Below are 23038 nucleotides of genomic sequence, written 5' to 3' on the forward strand. Positions count from 1 at the left end.
TAGAACAAAAAAGAAATCATTGTTTCCCTTAAAATATCTTTTGTAATTTGGTAAGTGTGATCTAATAAACATTTTTGGGATCAGAGATTCATTTTTAGATGAATGCTTACAGATAATTTCCATTTCTTCACATGTTCCCTAAAGATGGATCATAGTTTACCAAATACTAAAACAGATTTTATGTTTAATGTTGTTCATAATTCATAAAACATGATTTTGTTGATAATTTAAGTGGAATTTATAAAGTAGTAAAAATTTGTTTTTTAAACTGAATTTAATGGAATATAAAGATTTTCTAATGAATGCATCAAAATTGAAAACAAAGTACGGTAGAGCATCGATTATCCAACTTAATTGGGGACTGGGGTTGGTCGGATAACCGAAAAGTATGAAAAAATACATTATTAGTATAGTGTATTAGGCCTGGTTTAAATACTAGCCTCCCTTTCATGGTCGAGCCAGTGCTGCCAGCTAAAACACGTGAAAATTTAACAAAAATAATATTAAAGTAGCCAAGACATAACCAAATATTGTAGCACCACATCACTAGCGGACATTTGAATTTGCTGACTAGAATGCGGTCGGTTAATTGGGGGTCGGATAATCGATGCTCTACTGTAAAATGAAACACATCTAAAACATACAGAAGAAAAAAAAAATTTAATTTAATTCAGAAAATCTCAATAACAATAATTTTTAAAATAATTGCTATTGCTAAAGATTTTTAAAATAATTTTTTGATGGTTTTTGTGATTTAGAATGATTTTTTAGAAGATTATAATATATATGTAGTTGTGCATTTGATGTACTAACTGTTCAAAACACTTCACAGGAACTTATAAATTTTTGTTCATCAATAAAAAATAAATGTGCAATGTAAGTAAACGGTTCTTATTACTTGTTTTCCCCCCTTCATCTCCAAGAGCTACAAATATAAAAATTCCATGGCAATTAAATGAAAGGTTGATATTATTTTTGAAACTACTGAAATGATTCAAGAAGAGAAAAATCTGAGAATGTTAGACACTACATAAAATTGCATATCATTTCCAATAAAGCATTTTGATAATTATAGAAATACTTATGATTAGAATAAATTTTCACTAATACACTTTACATATATATACAATTTATTTTCATTTTGAAATTATTAAGAAAAAATACATATTTGAAAATTCTGACCCAATGAGTTTCAATGTTTCAAATCAAATATTTCAATGAGTAATGGCTCGACATCTTTGGGATTTACATCTAAAAATACTCGGACATGCTTTTCATTCAATATATGAAGTTCTTCAATTTTTTTGATAAGTTTAAGATATATTGAGCGAGCTTCACATCCAGAATACACAGTCTCTAAATATCTCCTTAACAAATAGTAATACATTCCTTGTTCCATTTTAACAACATCTTTATGTACAATATTAGGTCTTTCTGGAGTAAACAATGCAATGGCACTTAAAATTAACATAACATTTTCATCTGCTCTCCAAACAGGATCAAATGAATTAATAAAACGTTTATGTTCTTCATAAACATTTCCCTTAGCTTCCTTTAAGATATCAACTTTTATAGACATTGTTTTTGGTCCTTGAGGGCCATGCCAACAATCTTTTTCGGGATCATAAGACATTACAGAACGAAGGATCATCAATTCGGTGCATCCACCTTTCAGAAGAGCGATTTGATCATCTTGACATAATGTCTTAAAACCATTTATTTTTTTTGACATTTTAATGAGACGTCGAATAGCATGGTCTGTCATGTTTATGACATCTAACAAACTTGGATCAGGTACACCAAAAATAAGTGGCATTTTTAATATTTCATTGGCAACTATCAGTTCGTCAAGTTTATTACGCTCAGTTTCTGATAATTTTTTAAAACTTGAATTATATTCACGAATGGGAACTTTTGAAAATTCAGTTTCAATAGCAACCTGCAATACCGATTTTGGCACAATTTCATCTTTATTTTCTTTAGTTAATGAGTCTATTGCATGTATCTGCGACTGAAATTCATTTTGTGAACTATAATTATTTAAGGTGTCTGATTCAGTTTGTATAGTTTTTTGCACAACTGCTGAAGTTTGGGATATATTTAATGATTTCCTAATATTTGGTGTGTTCATTGCAAGAACAGTCACCATCATAGGCACTTCCTCTCCTTTCATATTTTTGACAGATAAGCGAATGCTATTTTCTAAAGATAAATCAGAATTATTACTTTGACTATTATCGTCATCTGTTTGTTCAATACTTTCCGATTTTTCAATTATATCATTAATTATGCTTTCAGAATTATTTAAATAATCGCTATCAACACTAGATTCTATCAAAGGCTGTTGGATACCTGTTACTCGTGCTTGGGGTTTAGTGATTTTTCTGTGAGGGGAGGTTTCCAAGTTACAAGAATTACTACTATTCAATTCTATATCAAGTGACTGTTTGGAATCTGGATTTAAAATTCTTTTTTGTCGATTTTCTTCTATTTTTGCACGTTTTATTTTTTTTTCTTCATCTGTTAAAATCCATTCTTTTTTCATTCCTATATCAAAACATTTTTTCAATCTGCACTTCTGACAGAAACGTCGAGTAACGATATTCACCTTACAATTTTCATCAAAAGGACACTTGAATTCCTTTAAGAAAAATAATTACATAATTAGTTATCAATTTATTAGTATTTAAATAGTTCAAAATAATTAATAAATTTAATATTTTCCATTCTTACTTTACTAATATTCTTGATGTAACAATTTTCAAAAACAAAAAAAAATCAATATTAAACATAAGCCTAAATCATTGAACTATTTTCAAGCTAAGTGTGATTGTAAAGTTCCTCTGCAGTGGGCTATGTCCATGTTGCTTAGCCAAGTAGTGACATCATAACTTACTGTAACTCTTTAGACAGGCAATCTGCCTGTGATGCCATTAATTCATTCCTGGAAGTTTCTCTTGTTTCCCTACCCACTGCAGATGGACTTTACAATCACACTGTATGTACAGTACATTAAGTCTAAATCAATGGTGTGAAAACTATAGAACATATCCCAAAGGAAATGCAAAAACACTCAAAGATGAAATTTTTCAAAAAATTACATGCAAGCATTTATTTATGAGCATTGTGGAGGTTGAAAAAACCCCCGTACGAGGATTTTTTCAACCTCCACCAACCTAGAATAAAAAAAAAATGAATAACAAAAATCACTTTATTTGTAGAAGGTAGTTACAGTCTTGACCTATTTTTCCATAACTGCCTTGTCAATTCAGGCAGACATCATACCGTGACACTAGCTTTTGTATATCCATGTTGAAGAACGTTGCTACCTGGCTATTTAGCCAACCTTTAACACTGTCAGTCAGCTCTGTGTTGCTTGTGAACTACTGGCCTCCTAACCACTTTTTCATTTGAGTGAAGAGATGAAAATCACTTTGTGCTAAATTTGGGCTGTATAGTGGATGAGGAAACTGTTCCCATTTGAACCTCTGGAGAAGTTTCTGAGTCATTCTTGCAGAATGAGGACGAGTGTTATCATAGAAAAGGATCATGCTCTTGGACAGCATTCCTCTTCTTTTGTTCTGGATTGCCTGTCTAAGGTGTTGAAGAATTTTGCAGTACATGGTTGTCCTAGCTGCCATAAATTCAGTCATCAAAACCCCTCTTCTGTCCCAGAAAACAGTTGCCATCCTTTTGTTGGTGGAAAACAATCGTTTGAATTTTTTGGGTTTGTTTGGGGATGAAGTGTGCATCCATTGTTTTGACTGCTCCTTTGTCTTGACATTTTCAAACAACACTGTCTCATCCCCCATCAGAATCTTGTCCAAGAACATCTCTCCATCCTGGTGGTAATGCTGCAGAAACATCAAGGCAGCATCCATCCTTAGAGTCTTGTGATGGTCTATGAGCATCTTCGGAACCCATTGTGCACACAATTTGCTGACCCAAGCTTATCTGTTATAATGGTATACAGTGTGGACCTTGAAATTTGAGGAAACTCCTCAATGAGCTCAGAAATCGTGAACTGCCTTTCTTACACCAATTAATCCACTTTGTCCAACAAATCGTTGGTCATCACACATTTCCTCCCTTGACCGCCCTCATCATGAACGTTGTCACATCCTTGTTTGAAGTTCTCACCGTACACATTACACATCCTTTGATGAATTTCACCTTCGTTCAGCCCTTCGACCTGTAGAAATCAAATTACTGCTCATACTTCACAGTTGGCGGGAGAATGGATTGGCAGCGCCATGTTTACATGTTTACTGTGCAGTAACAAATGTCTAAAATAGCTTGTTGCAACAATAAGTGGTGAGGGAATATACTACTCACTAGGGGTGCACCCTGTCCCTGTCTCACATGCTTCCAATTTTTTTTCATCCATTAGTGGAGGTTGAAAAAAAAATAATCCTCGTATTTTGTGTTTATTTGTAAAAAAAACTTTTAAGAAATCACTCTGTGAACTTGGTAGGAAAACAAAGTAATAGACTTAGTAAACATCTTTGTTTAATTAATAAAGGACATACTAAGATTAAGAAGAATCCTTTGGATGTTTCAGGACTCGTTTAAAAGTTACAATGTACATGTACAGATAAGAAGGTTTACATCGGAGAAACAAGAAGAAAACTTGGAATAAGATTAAAGGAGCATGAAGCGGCAATAAGATTGAAAAGAATAGAATCTCCGTGGTACCAACATTGTAGTGATAAAACCTGTATTATTGACCATGATAATATAAAAATATTGTATAAAAAAGAAAATGTAGTTATGAGACATATTGTAGAACACTATTGTATTAACAATTATGTAAATACCATTAATTTGAATACCGGAGTCAGCACAGATGCATGCTGGGATGTGTTAATAGAATATAAGAGCGCAGATGATGTAAAACGAAACACCACTGATGAGGCTGAAAAAGCAAAATGCATATGGTGATGAAAAGTTTAAATAAAGTAAGAAGTGATTATTAACTTTAATTTTTTCCATTTCTGTGTCTTGAGTTTCTTCAAAGTCGGGCAAAAAAGAGTAATTTTAACTCGTTAGTTTAAAAGAAAATTTTAAGTATTTTTTAGACTTTTTATTTTTAAAAATTTATAATAACTGATCCCATTGCTTTTATTTATTTATTTACTGTTTCTATTACATTAATAAAGATTATATACTGACATTCAAATGTATTTATTTGGATTTGGATGAAAACAGTATAATAGAAGAAAAGGATAAAGTGCTATTATAATTTGTTTTTTATTCATGTGAGTCTAAGAAGAAAGATACAAATTAGGTTAGGAGTGTATCCCCTTTAGATGGGTGCCTATACACTGGGGCATGTGCCCCCCTTTTCATCTCTGCTGTCCTCCTAATCTCCAAGAAGGACCCAAACAACAAAAAATTTGTGACTTTAGCCTATTCTGCAAATATAAAAGATACTGATGAATGATATTTGTCCATTGACCCATGCAACGTCGTGGTATTTTGACCAAAACCCCATTTCTTGTTTTCAAGGTCAAGTTAGCCCCAAGTACAATCAGCACCACCTTGTGGAGCACTTATCCCACATTGAATCATAGTGTTTGAAGCATAATGACCATGTAATTTTTTTAGCTTGTGCCCCCTTTTCATTGTCTGTGGGTGCTGCTGCCTTTAGATTTACTTAAATATCATCAAAATTGGCCAAAAGGTAATAGTCATACCACATTTTGGTACAAATAAAAAATTAGAAATTAATTTCAATTTTTTAATTATTTAAAAATTCTGGAAGAAAAGATCAATCTGGACTTAACAACAAAAATTGTGGGTTTATGTGAAAAGAAAGAAGAACCTGTATGAAAAGAGAAATACTGTCATTTTTTAAAATAAATATTTTTACTTGGAATTAGTTTTTTAAACTCTCTCTCACTGCATGCACTAAGAAGATAGAATTGGTATGAAAAAGAATAAACTGAGATGATTACTTATCATGTTGTTAAAAAAAACAAACAAAAACTAAAAATTGCAGAATTATAACTGTTAACAGGAAAGATATAAGGAACATTTATATACTGAAAAACTCAAAAACACCTTTCAACATGCAGGGTGATCATAATTAAAAAGCAGACATTCAGAGCTCTCTGTAGAAAGAACTTTAGAGCAAATGTCAACTAAATTTGATATACATACTATCTTGAGTATGCAATTTTAACTTTTTGGAAAAATTGTACTTGAAAATTCAGTCACTAGGGCAAAATTTCACACTGCTGTCTCCTTAATATGCATATTACTTACATTTTCTAATGAATTTCAAGTATAAAAGAAGTTGCATAACACATTTTGCAGTTTCTACACCATTTTTCAACAGATGAACACCACAATGTTCATTTTGCTCAACTGTACATCAATTCTACACCCTACTCCTATAATCACATCTACAATTGAAATAAAATTATTGCACTTTGGTTCTGACTCCTAAAACTTAGTTGTCTAAATATAGGTGTCATTAGAAAATGTAATAAACATTACATTTTACAATGACACCTATAACTAGACAACTATAACCAACAAAAAAATGTTTGTTTTCTTTTAAAACATACCTGTTTTTTTCTGGTTATAGGTGTCTAACTGTGTTTATTACTAAAATATATCAGTGCAGTGGTAGTGACTGTGTTAGAAAATGTACATAATATGCACATTACAGGGACAGTGGTACGAAATTTTGTCCAAGCAACTGAATTTTAAAGAAAATTTTTTTCCTGAAAATCAAAACTGCATACTCAGGAGTCAGGACAATATTTATACTAATTTCGTTAATACTTGCTAATAATACTTTCTACGGAAAGCCCTAAACATTTACTGTTACTCTTTAATTATGATCACTCTGAAGAATTCATAGATGGGAAACTACAGATTCTATATAGTGTAGTAATACAGTAGTTATGACAACTGACAAACAATTTGAAATATGGCATAACATATTATAGGTTAGGAAAATGCTTTTCTTATTTATTTTGTTCAGTTCAGAGATTCAAAAATATATGCATTTTCAAATAATATAGTATAATACAGGCAATTTTTGGAAAATTCATTTCATTTTAATATACAGATTTTCTCATGAAGATGAATGATGCTCAAAAATATTTGAAGAAACTTATTTTTAATTAGTATTGCTAAATATGATATTTTTCACTTTTTTTAAAGCTAAAGTTTATTATTTTAAATATTGTTACCTTCAACAGCTGATTTACAGCAAGGTTAATTAAAAGCACGATAAATATGAGAATTACTTATTGAAAAAATATATTTTTTTTTATGAATAAAAACAGAAATAAAGAATTTAGAAATCTTGAGAGTTTATAAGATAGGATTACTTGATAACAGGATAGCTGAGACAGTGAATGTGTCAGCTTGCTGCTCTGGGATCAAATCCAGATGGTGAAGAACTTCAGGAATTTTTTCACGGGCAGTCTCAGATACACCAAGTCTCATCCCTTACTATCTGGCTGATCTTATGATGTGAGTATGATTAAAAGGCCCCCTTAGAGTCTAGAGGGCAGAAAGAATGGGGAAAAAAACAGGATTAAAAGATAAAAATATCATATCTATATCATCTCAGAAGAGAAATGAAAAATATATAAAAAAACTCAAAATATTAAATAAAAATTTGAATGTCGCACAATAGTATGATGTTTACATTGATGAAGCTTAAAACAGATTCATTTTCTTTGGTTTTAGCATCAAAAGTATATTTCTGATATGAGATCATCATCAACTGATGCAACTTTCTGCACACTGCCATTTTACTAAACATCAAAATATTAAACAATGTGTACCACTTATGGTGGAAATAAAAATTTTTCCATTAAACATACATACTTCCTACATTGACTATAGATGAGTCTAAGCTGTCCAGTTCCATAGAATAACATGTAAAAAGGTAAACGAGCAAGACTAACCTTTCATCTTTTACAGGAAACCTGACTAGACAAGTAAGACCAGAAAGAGTTAAAAAATATGTATTTCTAAAAATTTATTAGTCCTGTACATGTTTAGTTTGAATAAAAATTCAGACTGAAAACACAGATTCAAAAAGCTAGTAGTTTCTAACAAACCTGAATATATCACCACGATATTCTGAATTATTGCTATTAATAAAGCTATCATTTCTTTAATCATTAAAAATTATTAAATTAACATTAAAAAGTTTAAAATGTAATAATTTTTTCCAGTGGAATGATTATTTACTAAATACTCTGGTTGTTAAAAAATTAATTATCAATTGATGATTAGCAAATGATTAATCATTATATCTCTAATTAGTACAAGATAGTAATTTGGACTAAAGAGACTTGGTCAGATCACTTAGTTACAATGATTAAAGTCTAATAAAAAGACAGACCAAATAAATCTACCTTTTAGATATTTGAGACAACCAGTGAATGACACTCAGGATATTACAATCATTCAGGATAAGACAACAACAACCACTAATGAAAGTACAGACATAACAATCGCCTCCAATGAAGTAGTAGATACAGATTTAATTAACACACACTTATTTTTATCCCAGGAAACATTTACTAAATTTACAGAAACACTTTACATAAAAACCATAAAAATCCAATATAAATATAAGTATTCCTCGTATAATATAGTAGTTACATTCTGAAAAAGTACAATCCATGCTGTACGAAACTAAAACAAAACATAGGTTCCAGAAGTTAGCAAAAGTATACTATACTTTTTCATCACTAAGAGAAATGTGTTTATTAAAGCAATCAATAATTTATTAACATTCACATTAAAAATACCATATTATGTGTTAATATTAATTTTAGTTAAGGGCATTTTCTTTTTACAAAGTGTTGTTGTCATCACAGCCTTTTTGTTGATCTTGATTAGAAGTAGCAACGTGTTCAAATTTTTTTATCATCATTATAAAATTATTTTTGCAAAAAGATAAACTTATTGAAAGTTTTTGACTGACTTTTTCATTATTGCTTTTTTATTTTTTTTTTTTGAAAATGTGACCTTATTTTTATGATGTTTTAAAGTATATTTCAACATTAATACTTTTTATTTTATAAGAAGTATGCAAAATATATGAATAAATAAAGGGAAATACTATGTATAAAATGATGATAAAACTTCTATTGAATTTCTATTTAATTGAAACAATCAAGAAAAAATTTTTAAACAAAGTTTATTAATAGGCTTTTAAAGCATAAGAAGCCAAAATCATTTTGGCTAATTTCCTCAATTGATGTCTATAGGTATAGCCAATATACTATTCCATTTTTTGCAGCTATCGCTGTAATATTTTTTACACTGCCAATTTCCCTGGGGCTGCTTTAATTTACACTGAACCTCATTTGTGTGATTGCCTTTATAATTCTGTTACAATGTAATTAATAAATAATCTTAAACTAATTTTAACTTCATTCCACAGCTATCATCTTTGAATTCAAAATGATTTAATGAGGGTGGATCTCTTGGGTGAAGGCTCAGAGAGAGAAGAAAACTGACATACCACAGGTGTTCTTTCCACCTTCCAATGCTTTTATTGTCCCAATTACCAATCTTCCCAATTCAGATTTGAAAAATTCTACTGAAGATCATAGCCATATCTGGTTTGGAGACAGGTTAGCTAAAAAAGGAAGAGTTAAGAGAAAAAAATGTTTTAGTTGGTATAGTTGTTGAAAGTTGCATAACAGTCCTGGTATGGTTGTTGAAAGTTGCAGTTGTCCAGCAGGATATGACTGGTCTGCTGTCTGCAAACATGTGAGTGCTCTGCTTCACCATATTGAACATTATGCTTTAATAGGTGAAAGTATTGAGTTAAGAAGTTGTACTTTTATGGTGCAAGCTTGGCACATCCTCCTCTACCTGATTGTGAAGTAATTTACAAAATTGTAAATGACATTTTTAAGGAGGACATGCCAAAAGTTAAATGCACTTATTTAATTAATTGTGATGATGTTTTAAACATCATGTCAAATCAAGATCTTTCATATGCAAGTCAGCAGCTTAGAATAGCCAATACTTGGGGGTATGTGAGCGATGTTGATTATATTGCAAATTTTCCAGCTATACTTCTGAAAGAAGTAACTAACAGAGGCTGGAAAAATTGAAAAAAAAAAAAAAAAACAAAAACCAGAAAGCAACATACTTCTAGGAATTGGCTAAGTGAGCATAAATTCTGTATCACAGCATCAATTGCAGCAGATATTTCATGTACTGTTAAATCTGGTGATTTTTCTCCTGCAATTGTTCACACTCACCTCCATCCATCCTCTTATGTGGACAAGTGAGGCATAAATAATGAGGTACTTGCTTTGAAAACATATTCAGAAGTTACTGGAAATAAATGGAAAAAAGTGGATTGTTTATTTCAACAAAAAGCAACTTCATTGCTGTCTCACCCAATGCCATATTGAAGGATAGAAGCATGATACTTGAAGTTAAATGCCCTTATGCAAGTAGATTAAGAAAAGCCACAGATGCCTCTTTTCTAACCTATAAGAATGGTGTCTATTCCCTAAACGGAAAAAACAAATATTTCTGCCAAGTACATATACAGATGTACTCAGCCAAAGTACAGCACTGTGACTTTATTGTTTGGACTCCTCAGGACATTTTCATTGAAAATATAAAATTTAGTGGATGCTATATAGAAAATACCCTTCCCATGCTGAAACTGTATTATGAAAATGTGTATGCTCCTGAATATTTCAAGCTTATTTGAAAAAAATAATAAAAAATCAAAATACGCTGGAGGGCAAAAGTTAAGTTACAAGTGTTTTTTTTTAATACTTAATTTAAACTAAAATAGAAACTTTATTAAAATAACAAATTTATTCACTCAATAGGGCATGTGACCACCCCTTACAGCAATACATGCTAGACACCTGCTTCTTATACTCTTTACAAGGTTATTGATCAATTCATTAGGAATTAAAGTCCATTCTCTTTTGAGAGCAGTCCTGAGCTCATCAAGGTTTCTGGGTGGGAGACAGACTTCCCATCCATCTTCCAAGGGCATCCCAAGCATGCTCTATCGGGTTCAAATCTGGAGACCTGGATGGCCAGTCCATTCTTTGGATTCCAACATCTTGAAGATATTGAGTCACCAAGTTTACTCTGTGGGTACGAGCATTATCGTCCATTAAAATGAAATCTGTGCTTTCTGTGTGAGCCATTGGATGAATATAATGCTCGAGATCTCATTGCGATACCTTTGACCTGTTAAGGAACCTCCTTCAAAGACATGGAGCTTGGTGCGCCCAGTGAGAGATGCCTGCCCAGACCATCACACCACCTCCGCCGAAGTTGTCTTTTTCTCTTATGTTTGATGGTGTATATTGTGTTTCAGCCTCTCTCCAGATAAAGCATCGTCAAGAATCACTCTGTAGGCTAAAGTGGGATTCATCTGTGAAGAGAACTTTGCTCCAATTGTGGTCTGTCTGGTCTTGATGTTGATGACTCTAATTCAAGTGCACTTTTTTGTGGAACGATGACAATGGAATACGCACAACTGGGCGTCTTGCATAAAGACCAACAGCAGCAAGCCTTCTGGATACAGTTCTGACAGAAATAATTTTTCCTGTGGCTGATTCAAGCTCAGAAGCAAGCATCCTGCTTGTTAGTCCTCTATTGCGTTTGGCTGTTACTTTTAAAAACCGGTCATCTTGAAATGTGGTAACTCTTGGACGTCCTTCTATGGAAATTCTGGAGATATCCCCTCTAATTGTAAACTGTTTCCAGAGCCGTAAAACCACCATTCTTGAAACTTTTAGGTGCGTTGCTGCATCAGCTTGTCTAAGCCCCATTTCCATCCATTCAATAGCATGCCATCTTAAAGAATCATCTAAACAATGCCTAGAAGCCATTAGAATGTTAATGAATATGCCTTAATTAAAAAAAAGCAGTTTAAATAAAGTTTGATTACAAAAAACAGCAAAGTCAAAGGAGCGTTCTAACCAGCAAACCACTAAAAGTTGAATTAAACATATGTAATTTGCATATTGACAAGATATTTTGCTATTTTCTTATTTGTCATGTAAATTTGCATGTATGTCTACATTTTCAAAATGTTTTGGTGCTTTATTTCAAAAGTTATGAGGCAAAAACTACTTGTAACTTAACTTGAGTTCAATGTACTGTATAGTATTTATTTTACAAGATTCATACAAAAAATAGTTTTGTAATAATCAGACATTTACATATTAAAACTTTTTATTTTACATACAAAGAACTTTGATCTTAAAAATTAATTATATGGATATTAAATTATTATATTAATTTTCTGATTTTATCTATTATGTATGTGATTAAATCAACAGGGCCTATATACTTTAATTTTGGCTAAAATAATCTGTGGAGTAGTTAAAAATGCTGACTTAGTACTATTTCTCTAACAAAATTATAAAGCATCATCGAATTATATAAAGCAGAAGTAACAATTGGCCACAAATGAGAAGGAAGTGGATCTTTAATTATGCTGGCTAGCTTTCCAAGCCCTACAAGTCTCTTGACATAAATTTGTCTTTGGAAATTTTTTGTACAAGCATTATGTGCTTTTTTCCATTTAGCTGTAAAGAGGTTTAAAAGGTGTGATATTCAAAGCAACTTTATTTTTTTTTCTAGTGAGTCTGATGTTACAAATCCTTTGTCAGCTAAAATGACATCCTGTTCTTCCAATAATTCTAAGAAACCATTCTTGCTCACTATTTCCCGATCTGATATGCCATGACAGAAGCAATCAGAAACATATGATATAGCTTGACACTTGAAAGTATTCCCGTTTTTGTATGCTGAAAATAGTTAACTGTTGTTTATTGTTGATAAACAACATCTGTTGGTCTGTCAATTGGCATCTCAGTGCAGTCTATAATGGCAGTGTAAGAGGGCCTATTTTTGGGATATCCTATTTTCTGAAAGTTTACTGATTTTAATTTTTATACAACAGTAAAGTAATGTATTCAAAAATATCACTGCACAGATTTCTGCTAACTTGGAAAAGAAAAGAAAACACTTTGAAATCAAAATTATGCTTGCATAGTGAGTGATTAGTTAACAAACATAATCCGTTCCAAGACCATGCTCATTACTCAAATTGTTCGTTAACCGATTATTGATTTACCATAGAATTTTTATGGGAATTTGATTAATTCATTCTGGAGACCCCAAACAATAAATAAAAAATTATATATTTTCTTACTACATTTATTTATATGTAATGATAAAAATACATATATACACAGTCTTTCATTTTTTTCAGTCATGTTGTTTTTCCATTTGAGGAATGTTAAAGAATCAATCCAATGTTGATTGTTTTTCTCTCTTCTCCAGGACTTTTCGAAAGTAATTAATAGCATTGTTGTTGAAGAGATCCACAAGCCTATTAACCTCAACCTGGTTTGGATGCCATTCTAAGACCATTGTTCTGACATCCTCCCACTTCTTCAAAATATCTTTAATAGCAGATGTCGGCATTGGTTCTGTTTTGTCTTCCTCTTTTTCTGAAGACAACAGATCTTGCTGAGTTTCTTGATGTTCTTCATTCAAGATTTCTTGGAGTTCTTCTGTTGTCAGATCAGTTTCAGATTCCATTATGAGTTCTTCAATGTCATCTTTATTCACCTCCAATTCCAGATCTCTAGCAGTTGTCACAATTTCATCCATAATTTCAGGGACATCATCTCCATCTCCCTGAATGAAGGAGGGACACAGCTTTTGCCAAGCAGAATTCAACTGTTGTTGAGTGACTTCTGACCATGCCTTTTGAATGAGCTGTATAGCTTCAATAATATCAAATTTTTCTTTCCAAAACATTTTTAATGCCATTGTTGAGGAGAATTGGCATGCTTCAAAACACCAACGAAACAGTGCTCGAATGTAAAATTTCTTGAAAGCTGCAATAATGTCTTGATCCATTGGCTGAATCAATGAAGTGGCATTCGGAGGCAGAAACTGAACTGTCAGCCAAGGAAAGTCTTCCAGCAAATTATCTTCAAGGTCTTTTGGGTGTCCTGGTGCATTGTCCAATAGCAACAGTGCTTTCAATGGCAATTCATTGGTCTGAAGGTAATCCTTGATGCTTGGAGCACAAATTTCAAATAACCATTCTTTGAAAAGAGCCTGCGTGACATATGCCCTTTTATTCGATCTCCACATCACTGGCAGTCTTTCTTTAATTATGGAATTTTTTTTGAATGCTCTAGGGTTCTCAGAGTGATAGACAAGAAGTGGGATAAGCTTCATATCACCACTAGCATTAGCTCCCAAAAGTAACGTCAATCGGTCTTTCATGAGTTTATGCCCGGGAATATTTTTCTCGTCTTTTGTGATGTAGGTACGGCTGGGCATGCGCTTCCAAAATAAACCAGTTTCATCACAATTAAAAATTTGTTGTGGACAATATCCTTCTTTTTTAATGAATTCTTCAAATTTCAGACAGAACTTCTCAGCTTCTTCTTTATCAGCTTTATCTGCACTAGCAGACTCACTGTGAATTACTGCATATTTAATGCCGGATCTCCTTCTAAACTTTGCAAACCATCCAGTGGTAGCCTTGAATTCAATCTCATGTGACAAATGTGGAGTTTGTTTCTTCAGTTCTTCAAAAATTTCTCTAGCTTTCTCTTGAATGATAGTCATACTAATTACACCTCTTTTCATTTCCCTTTCTTTTATCCAAATTAAAAGCAATCTCTCCATTTTTTCATGGATGACACATCTTTGTTTCTCAGATGTGACTTTTGTTACTCCTTTAGCTGCTTGAATCTTCTTGATTATATCTTTCTTAGCTAAGATTGTGCCTACTGTAGACCTGTTCAAGCCATACTGCCTAGCAACATCAGACATCTTCTGCCCACTCTCTACCTTGGCTATTATCTGTTGCTTGGTTTCTATGGTGAGCACAGTTCTTGACAGTCCACTCTTTTTAGGCTCCATAATATTATCAATTTCTTTTTGGAATAAAAAGTTCAGAAAAGCACTCACAAAAATTCAGAGAACAGAAATCAACTAGCGCTTGAAAGAATTATGTAAATGTGAGGTCTGAATGAAATTTGAAATTTTAGTGTTAAAACAGTAATGAATATCCGATAGAACAGTTAAACTCTCACCTTTTGAAAATAAAAACTAATGCAAAACTTAATGAATGCCCAACAGTCTCGCAAAGTCTATAAAAAATTCTTTGTCAGAAAGGTAAACAAAAAGCTGGAATTACAAGGGACAGTTTTAAAGTTTGGAGGAATGCTATCCAATTGGTATCAGGTTGAGCATCAATGTTGACATCTCCCACACTCCAAAAGGTTTCGAATTGTCACCTGGAGACAAGGGACAACCAATCGGTATTTGTTATTTTACATTGCTTCTTTTTGTTTGTTCTGTGAGGTGTTCGTTATCCAAACATGTGTTTGTTGTCCAATTTGTTCTCAGTCTGAACTGTTCATTAACCACTGTATTTGGTCAACACTAATAATAAAGCATCCTGAAAACTGATCACAAAAGTTTTTGGTGTTTCGTGCAGCAAGATAAATTGCTCTATGGCAGTAAATCTGTTTCTTCTAAATTCACAAAAGTATCCATTAACTGATCAAATTACAATTCACAAACTGAATTCCATCTGAACATGATAATTTTGTTTGGATTTGGACATTACAAGTTTGAACTGAACAGTTAGGTAACATATTACCATTTGTGTTTAAGTCTACTTCTTTTGAGCAAGATGCAACTTAACAAAAAACTTCACTTTCTTGACCCATATCTGTATCATAAAAAAACAATTTTTTGCTCATTGCCAACAACAGTATCTTGGCATTTATTGCATTCCTTTGGTGGCTTTCTGCTTTTCTTCAGTTTATCCAGAATTCTTACAGGAAGGTTTAAGGATGGAATAGCAATTGTCTTCAATATTTTCCACTGACCTGCAATTAAATAAATCATTATGTATATATTTTTTTTTATTTAAAGCTATATATAGTCAAGATCATATTGTTAACAATTTAACCTGTAGGCTAAAATGTTAAAAATGCTATGAAGTTATAGGTACAAAATAATAAAAATTTTAAATTATTAAGTCTTTACATACAGGTAACCCCCGAATAACACGGGAGTTATGTTCCAAAAAATTGCCATGTTATGCGAATCTGTGTTATACAAAACAAAGAACTAATACGAAAAGGGGGGTTAAGTTCAAAAAATTAAAAAACATGCTATTATATTTTCATAATTAAGATAAATATCTTTATTAAAATTTTCTTAAGAAGTGATACATATTAATATAAATTAAACAACACCAAAAGCAGAAGCGTCAAGATCTGGCAACACTGAAACAAGTTTTGAGAAGGACCATGTGTATCGACAGAACGTGGGAAAAGAAAATTTACATACTGTACTTAAGTACTAATAGTTCACGAAAATTATGCAGGAAAATCTGATAGTACAGTACATACACGCTCGAATGAAAAATGTCAAATGAGGTATCTTTCACACTTAAAAGCTTTATTATGTTTATTGAACTGTTGTACAGAGATTTCCCTAATTTCAAATTAGATAAAGTTCGCTTTTAATAGTTTTTATTACATTTCATGTTGTACGAGGGTTTTATCCAGTTCTTGAACTGTGTTAGAGTGAATCTGTGCTATAGAAGTGCCGTGTTATATGGGGTTACCTGTATATATATATCCAGATCTAAAAGTGCAGAAATTTTTGTCACATTTCTAGTTGAACATACTGAGTAACAGTGTTTTGTATTTTTTCTATATTAATCATTAACTACTCTTTATAGCCTATTAATGCCTCAATCTTAATATCATTCATTTTTATTGCATTTCTTACTAATGCATTATTAAGAAATATATATGTAAAAGGTATTACTAAGAAATGCAATAAAAATGAATTATAAAAAAATGCATGATATTAAGATTGAGTTATTAATAGGCTATAAAGAATAGTTAATGATTATAAAAGTATACAAAACACTAAGTAATAAGTAGTCTTAAGTAGTTAGTATGTTCAACTAGAATTTTGACAAGAACTTTGACACTTTTAGACATAGATTTCACTAGGCATATGGTAAGTACATAACCTAACTGAAAAGTAGTAAGTGTATATCATAGTGTTTATGAAATAAGAGTCATTCTACTTATACAAAGTAATACTTCATAAACATACAAATTAAAAAGTGTCCTATAAACTTACCCATACTAGTAACTTCATAATCACTTTCATCAAAGTTCTTGCTACAAATCTGAGTGTATTAACTGATTTTCTGTCCAGTTTTTATCTTTACTTCCCATTGGATCATCCAGAAATTTATGAAATTTCAAACCTGGACATTTCTTGTTATTGGCACTACACTGAGGCACACAATTGACTGGAATTTCAAAAACACCTAGATAACTAAAAATGCTTTTTATAAACAGTGTACACACAATATGATTAATGAAACAGGAAGCTACTTATCCATAAGCCCAATACTAGAACTGCCTGTTAGCTTTGAAAAGTGCATGCCCTATTAAGCGAATTCAAAACTATATGATATACAATAAGGTAACAATCATAATTCATTGGAATTGGAAAATCAAGATTTTTGAATTATTCGAAATGGTTATAACACAGTAATTTTCTCAAATTTATGTAAAAATATATAAATTGAAAAAATAAAACTATATAATTATGATGATGAAAAAAATACATTTTGTACATCATTCATTTTTATTTATTCATAACATTTCTTTATCTTTTATTCATAAATACACAGTATTGTGTACACAATTTCTGAAGAACATTTAATACAAGGGTCATTCTAAAAGAAAAGAACGTTTTGATCTGATGAGCTGCGCAGTTCTCCCATCATTCCCCACCGCCGCATCATGGACCTTTTCATTTTTTAATGCCAATTTGACGCTAACAGCTAGCTGCAAGGATCATTTACTGTTTATAGTATGACTTTGAAATGTGTGATAAAATTAGAGATTCTGCCAAGTGTGAGGTTAGTAGTGTAATACGCTTTTTGAATGTGAAAAAAGTCCACCTTATCAAAATTTACAGATAGATAACTGAGGTTTATGATAATGTGATGAATGAAGGTTCAGTTCAAAAATGGTGCATCATGTTTAATGGCAGGCAAACAAATATTCATGATGAAGAACGCTCAGGCTGACCTTCAGTATGACTGATGAACTCAAATCAAGAATTGAGGAAAAAATTCAACAGGATAGACGTTTCACTATAGATGGACTCAGTTTGTTCTTTCCTGAAATTTCAAGAACAGTACTTTATGGCATTGTTAGTGGTGATTTGGGCTACAGAAAAGTGTGTACCAGGTGGGTTCTTCGACTTTTGACAGATGAACAAAACAAAATCAGATGGATGGGAGCTGCACTGACTTTTCTCAGTCAGTACAACAAGGATGGCAAGGAGTTTTTGAACCACATTGTTACTGGTAACGAGACCTAGATTTCACATAAAACTCCAGAAACAAAGTGCCAGTCAATGGAATGGCATCATTCCGGATCCCCAACAAGATCAAAAAAAGCCAAACAAATTCCGAGCACCAAAAAGCTTACGGCTAGTATTTTGGGATCAAAAGGGAGTCCTACTCGTCGACTACATGCCTAGAGGGGAGACCATAAATGAAACGGCCTATTGTCAGACCCTTCACCGACAACACCGCCATTGAAAACAAACGGCAGGGATCAGTGTCCAGAGGCATTGTGCTTCTTCAGGATAACGCATGTCCACATGCTGCTGCATTGATGAAGAACTTGCTTCAACAGTTTAAGTGGGAAGTTTTTGAACATCCTTATAGCCCAGACTTGGCTCCAAGTGATTACCATCTTTTCCTAAAATTGAAGGACTTTTTGGCCAGGAATCACTATGGAAGTGACAATGAACTGAAAGAGGCCATTAATGGCTGGTTCAGGAATTTGGCGGTAACTGAGTGTGCAGAAGGCATAGAAAAGCTGGTGATACGCTATGACCAATGTTTAAATTTGTATGGCGACTACATAGAAAAATAGCTAAGGTATCATATGTGTTGTAAAATAAGTTTTGTTTCATTATCTTAAATAAAAATATCTAGAGAAACAAACGTTCTTTACTTTTAGAATGACCTTCATATCTTAATGTTAGTATATAAACTATTTTTGTTTTGTTTTTTTAAATTTAATTTAGTTATTTTTAATATATTGCCAGATATAGGAAATATGCAGATACAAGCTATTACAAATGCTGACATACATATATTCATATCGTATTTGTGACAAAACTTAATATGACAGTAAAAAATTATACTTCAGAATGGAAAATTTCATAACTTAATTTCTCATATATATGCATATATACACATTTGTTGATATATAAAGTTAAAGGAATGTTTCATTTCATGCCAAATCTACTTTTACTAAATTTCAATAAATAAATAAAATAATACCTTTGTCTTTAATGCATTTCTACGAAAAAATGCCTTGCATGATTCACAAGTAATGGCATTAAAATTGTACCCAAATGCTTTATCACCACAAACTCCACAAAGCTTGTTGGCTTCTGATTTCTCTAAATTGGAATTATTATTAGCATCAGTATCTGTAATGAAAGGGAATTCTTTAAATGTGGAAATATTTAAAGTTTCTTTGTAAAAAATAAAAAATTGTTTTACTAACCTATCATTTTTTTTCATGTCAACATTCTCTTCAGTTGTATCCTTTAGCAAAAAAGAAAAAAAAAAATATATATATATATATATTTATATTAAAATTATATGAATATTCATTTCAAAATATTTATATAAATTTCATTAAATAAAACTGTTGAAAAACAATGTTTTGCATTTATTGAGGACATGCAATGTAATATTCTATAAGATTTTATATTTGATCAGACTAACATGTGTATCATCGTGAGAATCCAGAAACTTTAATTTGTTGAATGCTATGAACATTTCAAATGTTTTTGAAAATAAAACACCTTATTTAATATGAAAATATTTAACTAACAAAAAATTTGATTGCAAATACTTTTTCCAGTGTAAAAAAGTTTGAAGATTTTACATCTGTCACTATCTTTTTCCTATTTCATATGAGAAATGAGTTATAACTAAAGTACTCTTCCATTTTATAGGTATCTGATACTTTTGTGACTTAGTGTATATATATTTTTTGGCTTTTATTTATAATTATATTAATTTATCACTAAATTAATATTATAAATACCACATTATTTTATATTATTTATTTGACCATAATTCTGTAAATTGGAATTCTTAAGGCAATCTTAGAGTTTTTTTCCCTGGAAGAGCATATGTAAACTACAGTATATAGAAAGGAACAGTTTTTATATACGACTTCACACTTTAGAGAAAAATGATATTCATCTTCTTATTTATTAACACAAAGACACATACATTATTAAAAATATATCATTATATTACATTTTTAAAAATGTATATCCATCTACTTTCATTTTAAATTATACATTAAAAAATAGCAAATATTTTCAACTTTTGCTACAATTATTGTAAACCAAAATCTTAAAATACAATGTTTTAAAAAAGTCAATATCCAAATATGAGTAATTATATTTGGTGGTGCCATATCCTGTCGCATGTACCGCTGTGCGAATGATCCCCAACTCAAAGTTGGTAAAATGTTGTATGGAAGGCATCAAAAAGGCCCTTCTGATCAAAGAGGCTATGGCTGCATTAACATACTGTTGTGGCTGAAAGGACGTGGCAGAGATAATTAGGAGAATGCTACCAAATTTGTGGTATACTGAGAATGTCAAGCCTCCCTGGGACTTGGAGATGTCCAAGTCTAAAAATGCAATTTTTCCCCCAATTTCTCTCTCCCAGGTGAAGCTGGAAGAAAGAAAAAAAAAAAAAGTGTTATGTTCTATGCAGTTAATGCCATTTTTGTTCTAATTTTTAAAATTTGTTTGAAAATTTTATTTAATTCTATTTCTGCCTGAAGACAACGTTTATAAATGTCGAAAGCACTCGCAGGAAAATAAAACACTTATTTTAATGTTCCTTAACACCTCTTCATGTGAATGTTTCTACGAGTAATTACAAATCGTGCATAATAAATCTGATTTTTTAATTCACTATGTCACTTAATAATTTATATGAATTACTTATAACATCATATATGTAATTTACTGTAGAATACTTAAAAAGGGAAAAATATAAAATGTTTGACAAAAATTTGACAAATTTCTTTTCAAAATTCCTAATTCCATCTCTTAATTTCTCATATTCAACTTCTATTACTGTATTTTAAATTGATACTTATTGGAATTTATATAATCAATTACCTTTTTGCCTCATTTTTGTTTTTAAAATCCAAATACCAATAGATTTCTTATAACACTAACCCAATTATCAATAAAATATTGACGATTCGACGATTAGTAAATGTTTGATAAGTAGAATGAGGTAGAGGAAATAATCATTTTAAACTTCTAAAACACTAACTTGTGACAATTAGTCATTTAATAAATACACAATGACATTATCTTCAAATTTTTACCCGAAATCTTGATCAATACGTCTTTATTAAGTAGATAAAAATGATTTTCATCTACTTAACAATGAAGATTGAATAATTTCCTTGATTATTTTTGAAGTTAATTCAATAAATTTCAACAATTCCTTCGTGATATATAAAACGTTTTATACGATCTCGGTACTTCTTCATTATAATTCTTTTCTATGAAAACGGGAGCTTACCAATTCATAAAAATCAATGCAAATTGAATTACATCAATGTCATTCTTTCGTTTCAATCGAATCGCTTCTTCTAACATATCTTTTGACGGCCGCCATTTTTATTATTAAGTTTGTACGTGTGATGTATTTGCTTGCCGCCCTCTGGCGGTGAAGTTAGGCGTTAGCTACGTTGGCTATTTCGCCCCGTGTAGTTGTTTTTCCAGGAATGTGAGTGGAGTTGGTTGGCGAAACAGATGGCGATCTCAAGTTGAAGTACTTGAAAGGTCTAGAAGAAACGTTTGACAAAATCAGTACTAATGTGGAGGGATTGTAGGAGAATGCAAAGGGGGTTTTTAAAAAGAAACGTGTGATGCTTGCTTGCTTGCTTCCTGCCCTCTGGCGGGGTAGTGTAGAGCTTTGAACTTTTGGACAAAATAGATGTAGATCAGGCCTGGCCAACCCGCGGCCCGTCACGTTAAATTGTGTGGCCCGCTAAGCGATATTATATATCTATTAAAACTTTTGTTTCCCGTTATATGTATACCAAAACAATTAAATAAATGAAAATTTGCATGCGTCATTGTTACAATGCGCAAGTGCGAGTACGAACTCTTGGTATAACAATAAAATCTTATTCATTTTGTATTTGTTTTACTTTTTTAAAAACAGGCTTGCCTAAATTGTGGCCCACCGTAATGTTACGCGTGATCAAAGTGGCCCGCCAAACAATTTGGGTTGGCCAGGCCTGATATAGATAGATAATTAAGTGTGTTAAATAATTTTTAATTTAGATTTTAAATTACACATTATATTTGACATATAATAATAATAATAATAATAATTTCGAACAAACTGAAATTACAAATAATTACAGTATTAAATATTTCTATTTAGAACCGTTTAAGGTTTTTTTTTAACTCTCCGCCCTATGGGCACTAAGAAAGCCTCTTTTAGCGAGCCCATTATGAATTTGACCAGGCCTACCCAGGCGGCCGGGTGGCGAGGGACGGGACCCGACATATCCGGACGGACCACCCCCGAAAAATCCTGGGGATTTTTTTCGATTCCGGGTCCCCCAGGAATTTTTCGGAGGGTAGTCCTTCCGGATATGTCGGACCCCGTCCCTCACCACCCAGCCGAATTCATAATGGCATTGCTAAAAAGAGACCCTCTTAGTGACCACAGGTGGAAGAATTAAAAAAAAAAAAAAAAAAAAAAAAAAGGAAGAAAATTCCGGCTCCCCAGAGCAGTAGGCTGCCAGCTTGACTGCTTGGCCATCCGGCCGTCCTACGGTTTGATGTTTAACATACAGTAGTTATGCGTATCATTCAAATGACCGTAAAGTAT

The 23038-nt window shown here is 31.9% G+C and overlaps 2 protein-coding genes across 4 annotated transcripts; both read right to left on the minus strand.

Moving 5' to 3' along the window:
• Window positions 1-1112: 1112 nt before the first annotated feature.
• On the minus strand, window positions 1113-21816 carry Hr96 (Nuclear hormone receptor HR96). 3 transcript variants are annotated; one of them, XM_067286792.1, is made up of 4 exons: window positions 21713-21816; window positions 19650-19690; window positions 19421-19572; window positions 1113-2641 (listed from the first exon to the last, which is right to left on the minus strand). In XM_067286792.1, the coding sequence occupies exons 2-4, from the start codon at window positions 19654-19656 to the stop codon at window positions 1193-1195; spliced, it is 1608 nt and encodes a 535-aa protein (XP_067142893.1). In that variant the 5' UTR covers window positions 19657-19690; window positions 21713-21816; the 3' UTR covers window positions 1113-1192. The 3 variants fall into 3 exon arrangements, with proteins under 3 accessions (XP_067142893.1, XP_067142892.1, XP_067142894.1); XM_067286791.1 differs by lacking the exons at window positions 19650-19690; window positions 21713-21816 and adding an exon at window positions 21298-21363; XM_067286793.1 differs by lacking the exons at window positions 19421-19572; window positions 19650-19690; window positions 21713-21816 and adding an exon at window positions 7347-7783.
• Window positions 13180-15894, minus strand: LOC136988829 (tigger transposable element-derived protein 1-like). Its single transcript, XM_067286790.1, has one exon. It carries the CDS (start codon window positions 14929-14931, stop codon window positions 13291-13293), a length of 1641 nt encoding a protein of 546 aa, XP_067142891.1. The 5' UTR covers window positions 14932-15894; the 3' UTR covers window positions 13180-13290.
• Window positions 21817-23038: the final 1222 nt, after the last annotated feature.

The sequence above is a fragment of the Centruroides vittatus genome, unplaced genomic scaffold, assembly GCF_030686945.1.
Source record: "Centruroides vittatus isolate TY-2023 unplaced genomic scaffold, ASM3068694v2 scaffold_386, whole genome shotgun sequence".
NCBI lineage: Eukaryota > Metazoa > Arthropoda > Arachnida > Scorpiones > Buthidae > Centruroides > Centruroides vittatus.

Bases quoted from the DNA above. Each gene is read 5' to 3' on its own strand.
- LOC136988829 (XM_067286790.1), bottom strand. From the start codon at position 14,931: ATGGAGCCTAAAAAGAGTGGACTGTCAAGAACTGTGCTCACCATAGAA.
- Hr96 (XM_067286791.1), bottom strand. The intron at 2,642-19,420 runs GTATTATTTTAT...TTTTTCTTAAAG, and splicing joins GAAATGCATTAAAGACAAAG to GAATTCAAGTGTCCTTTTGA.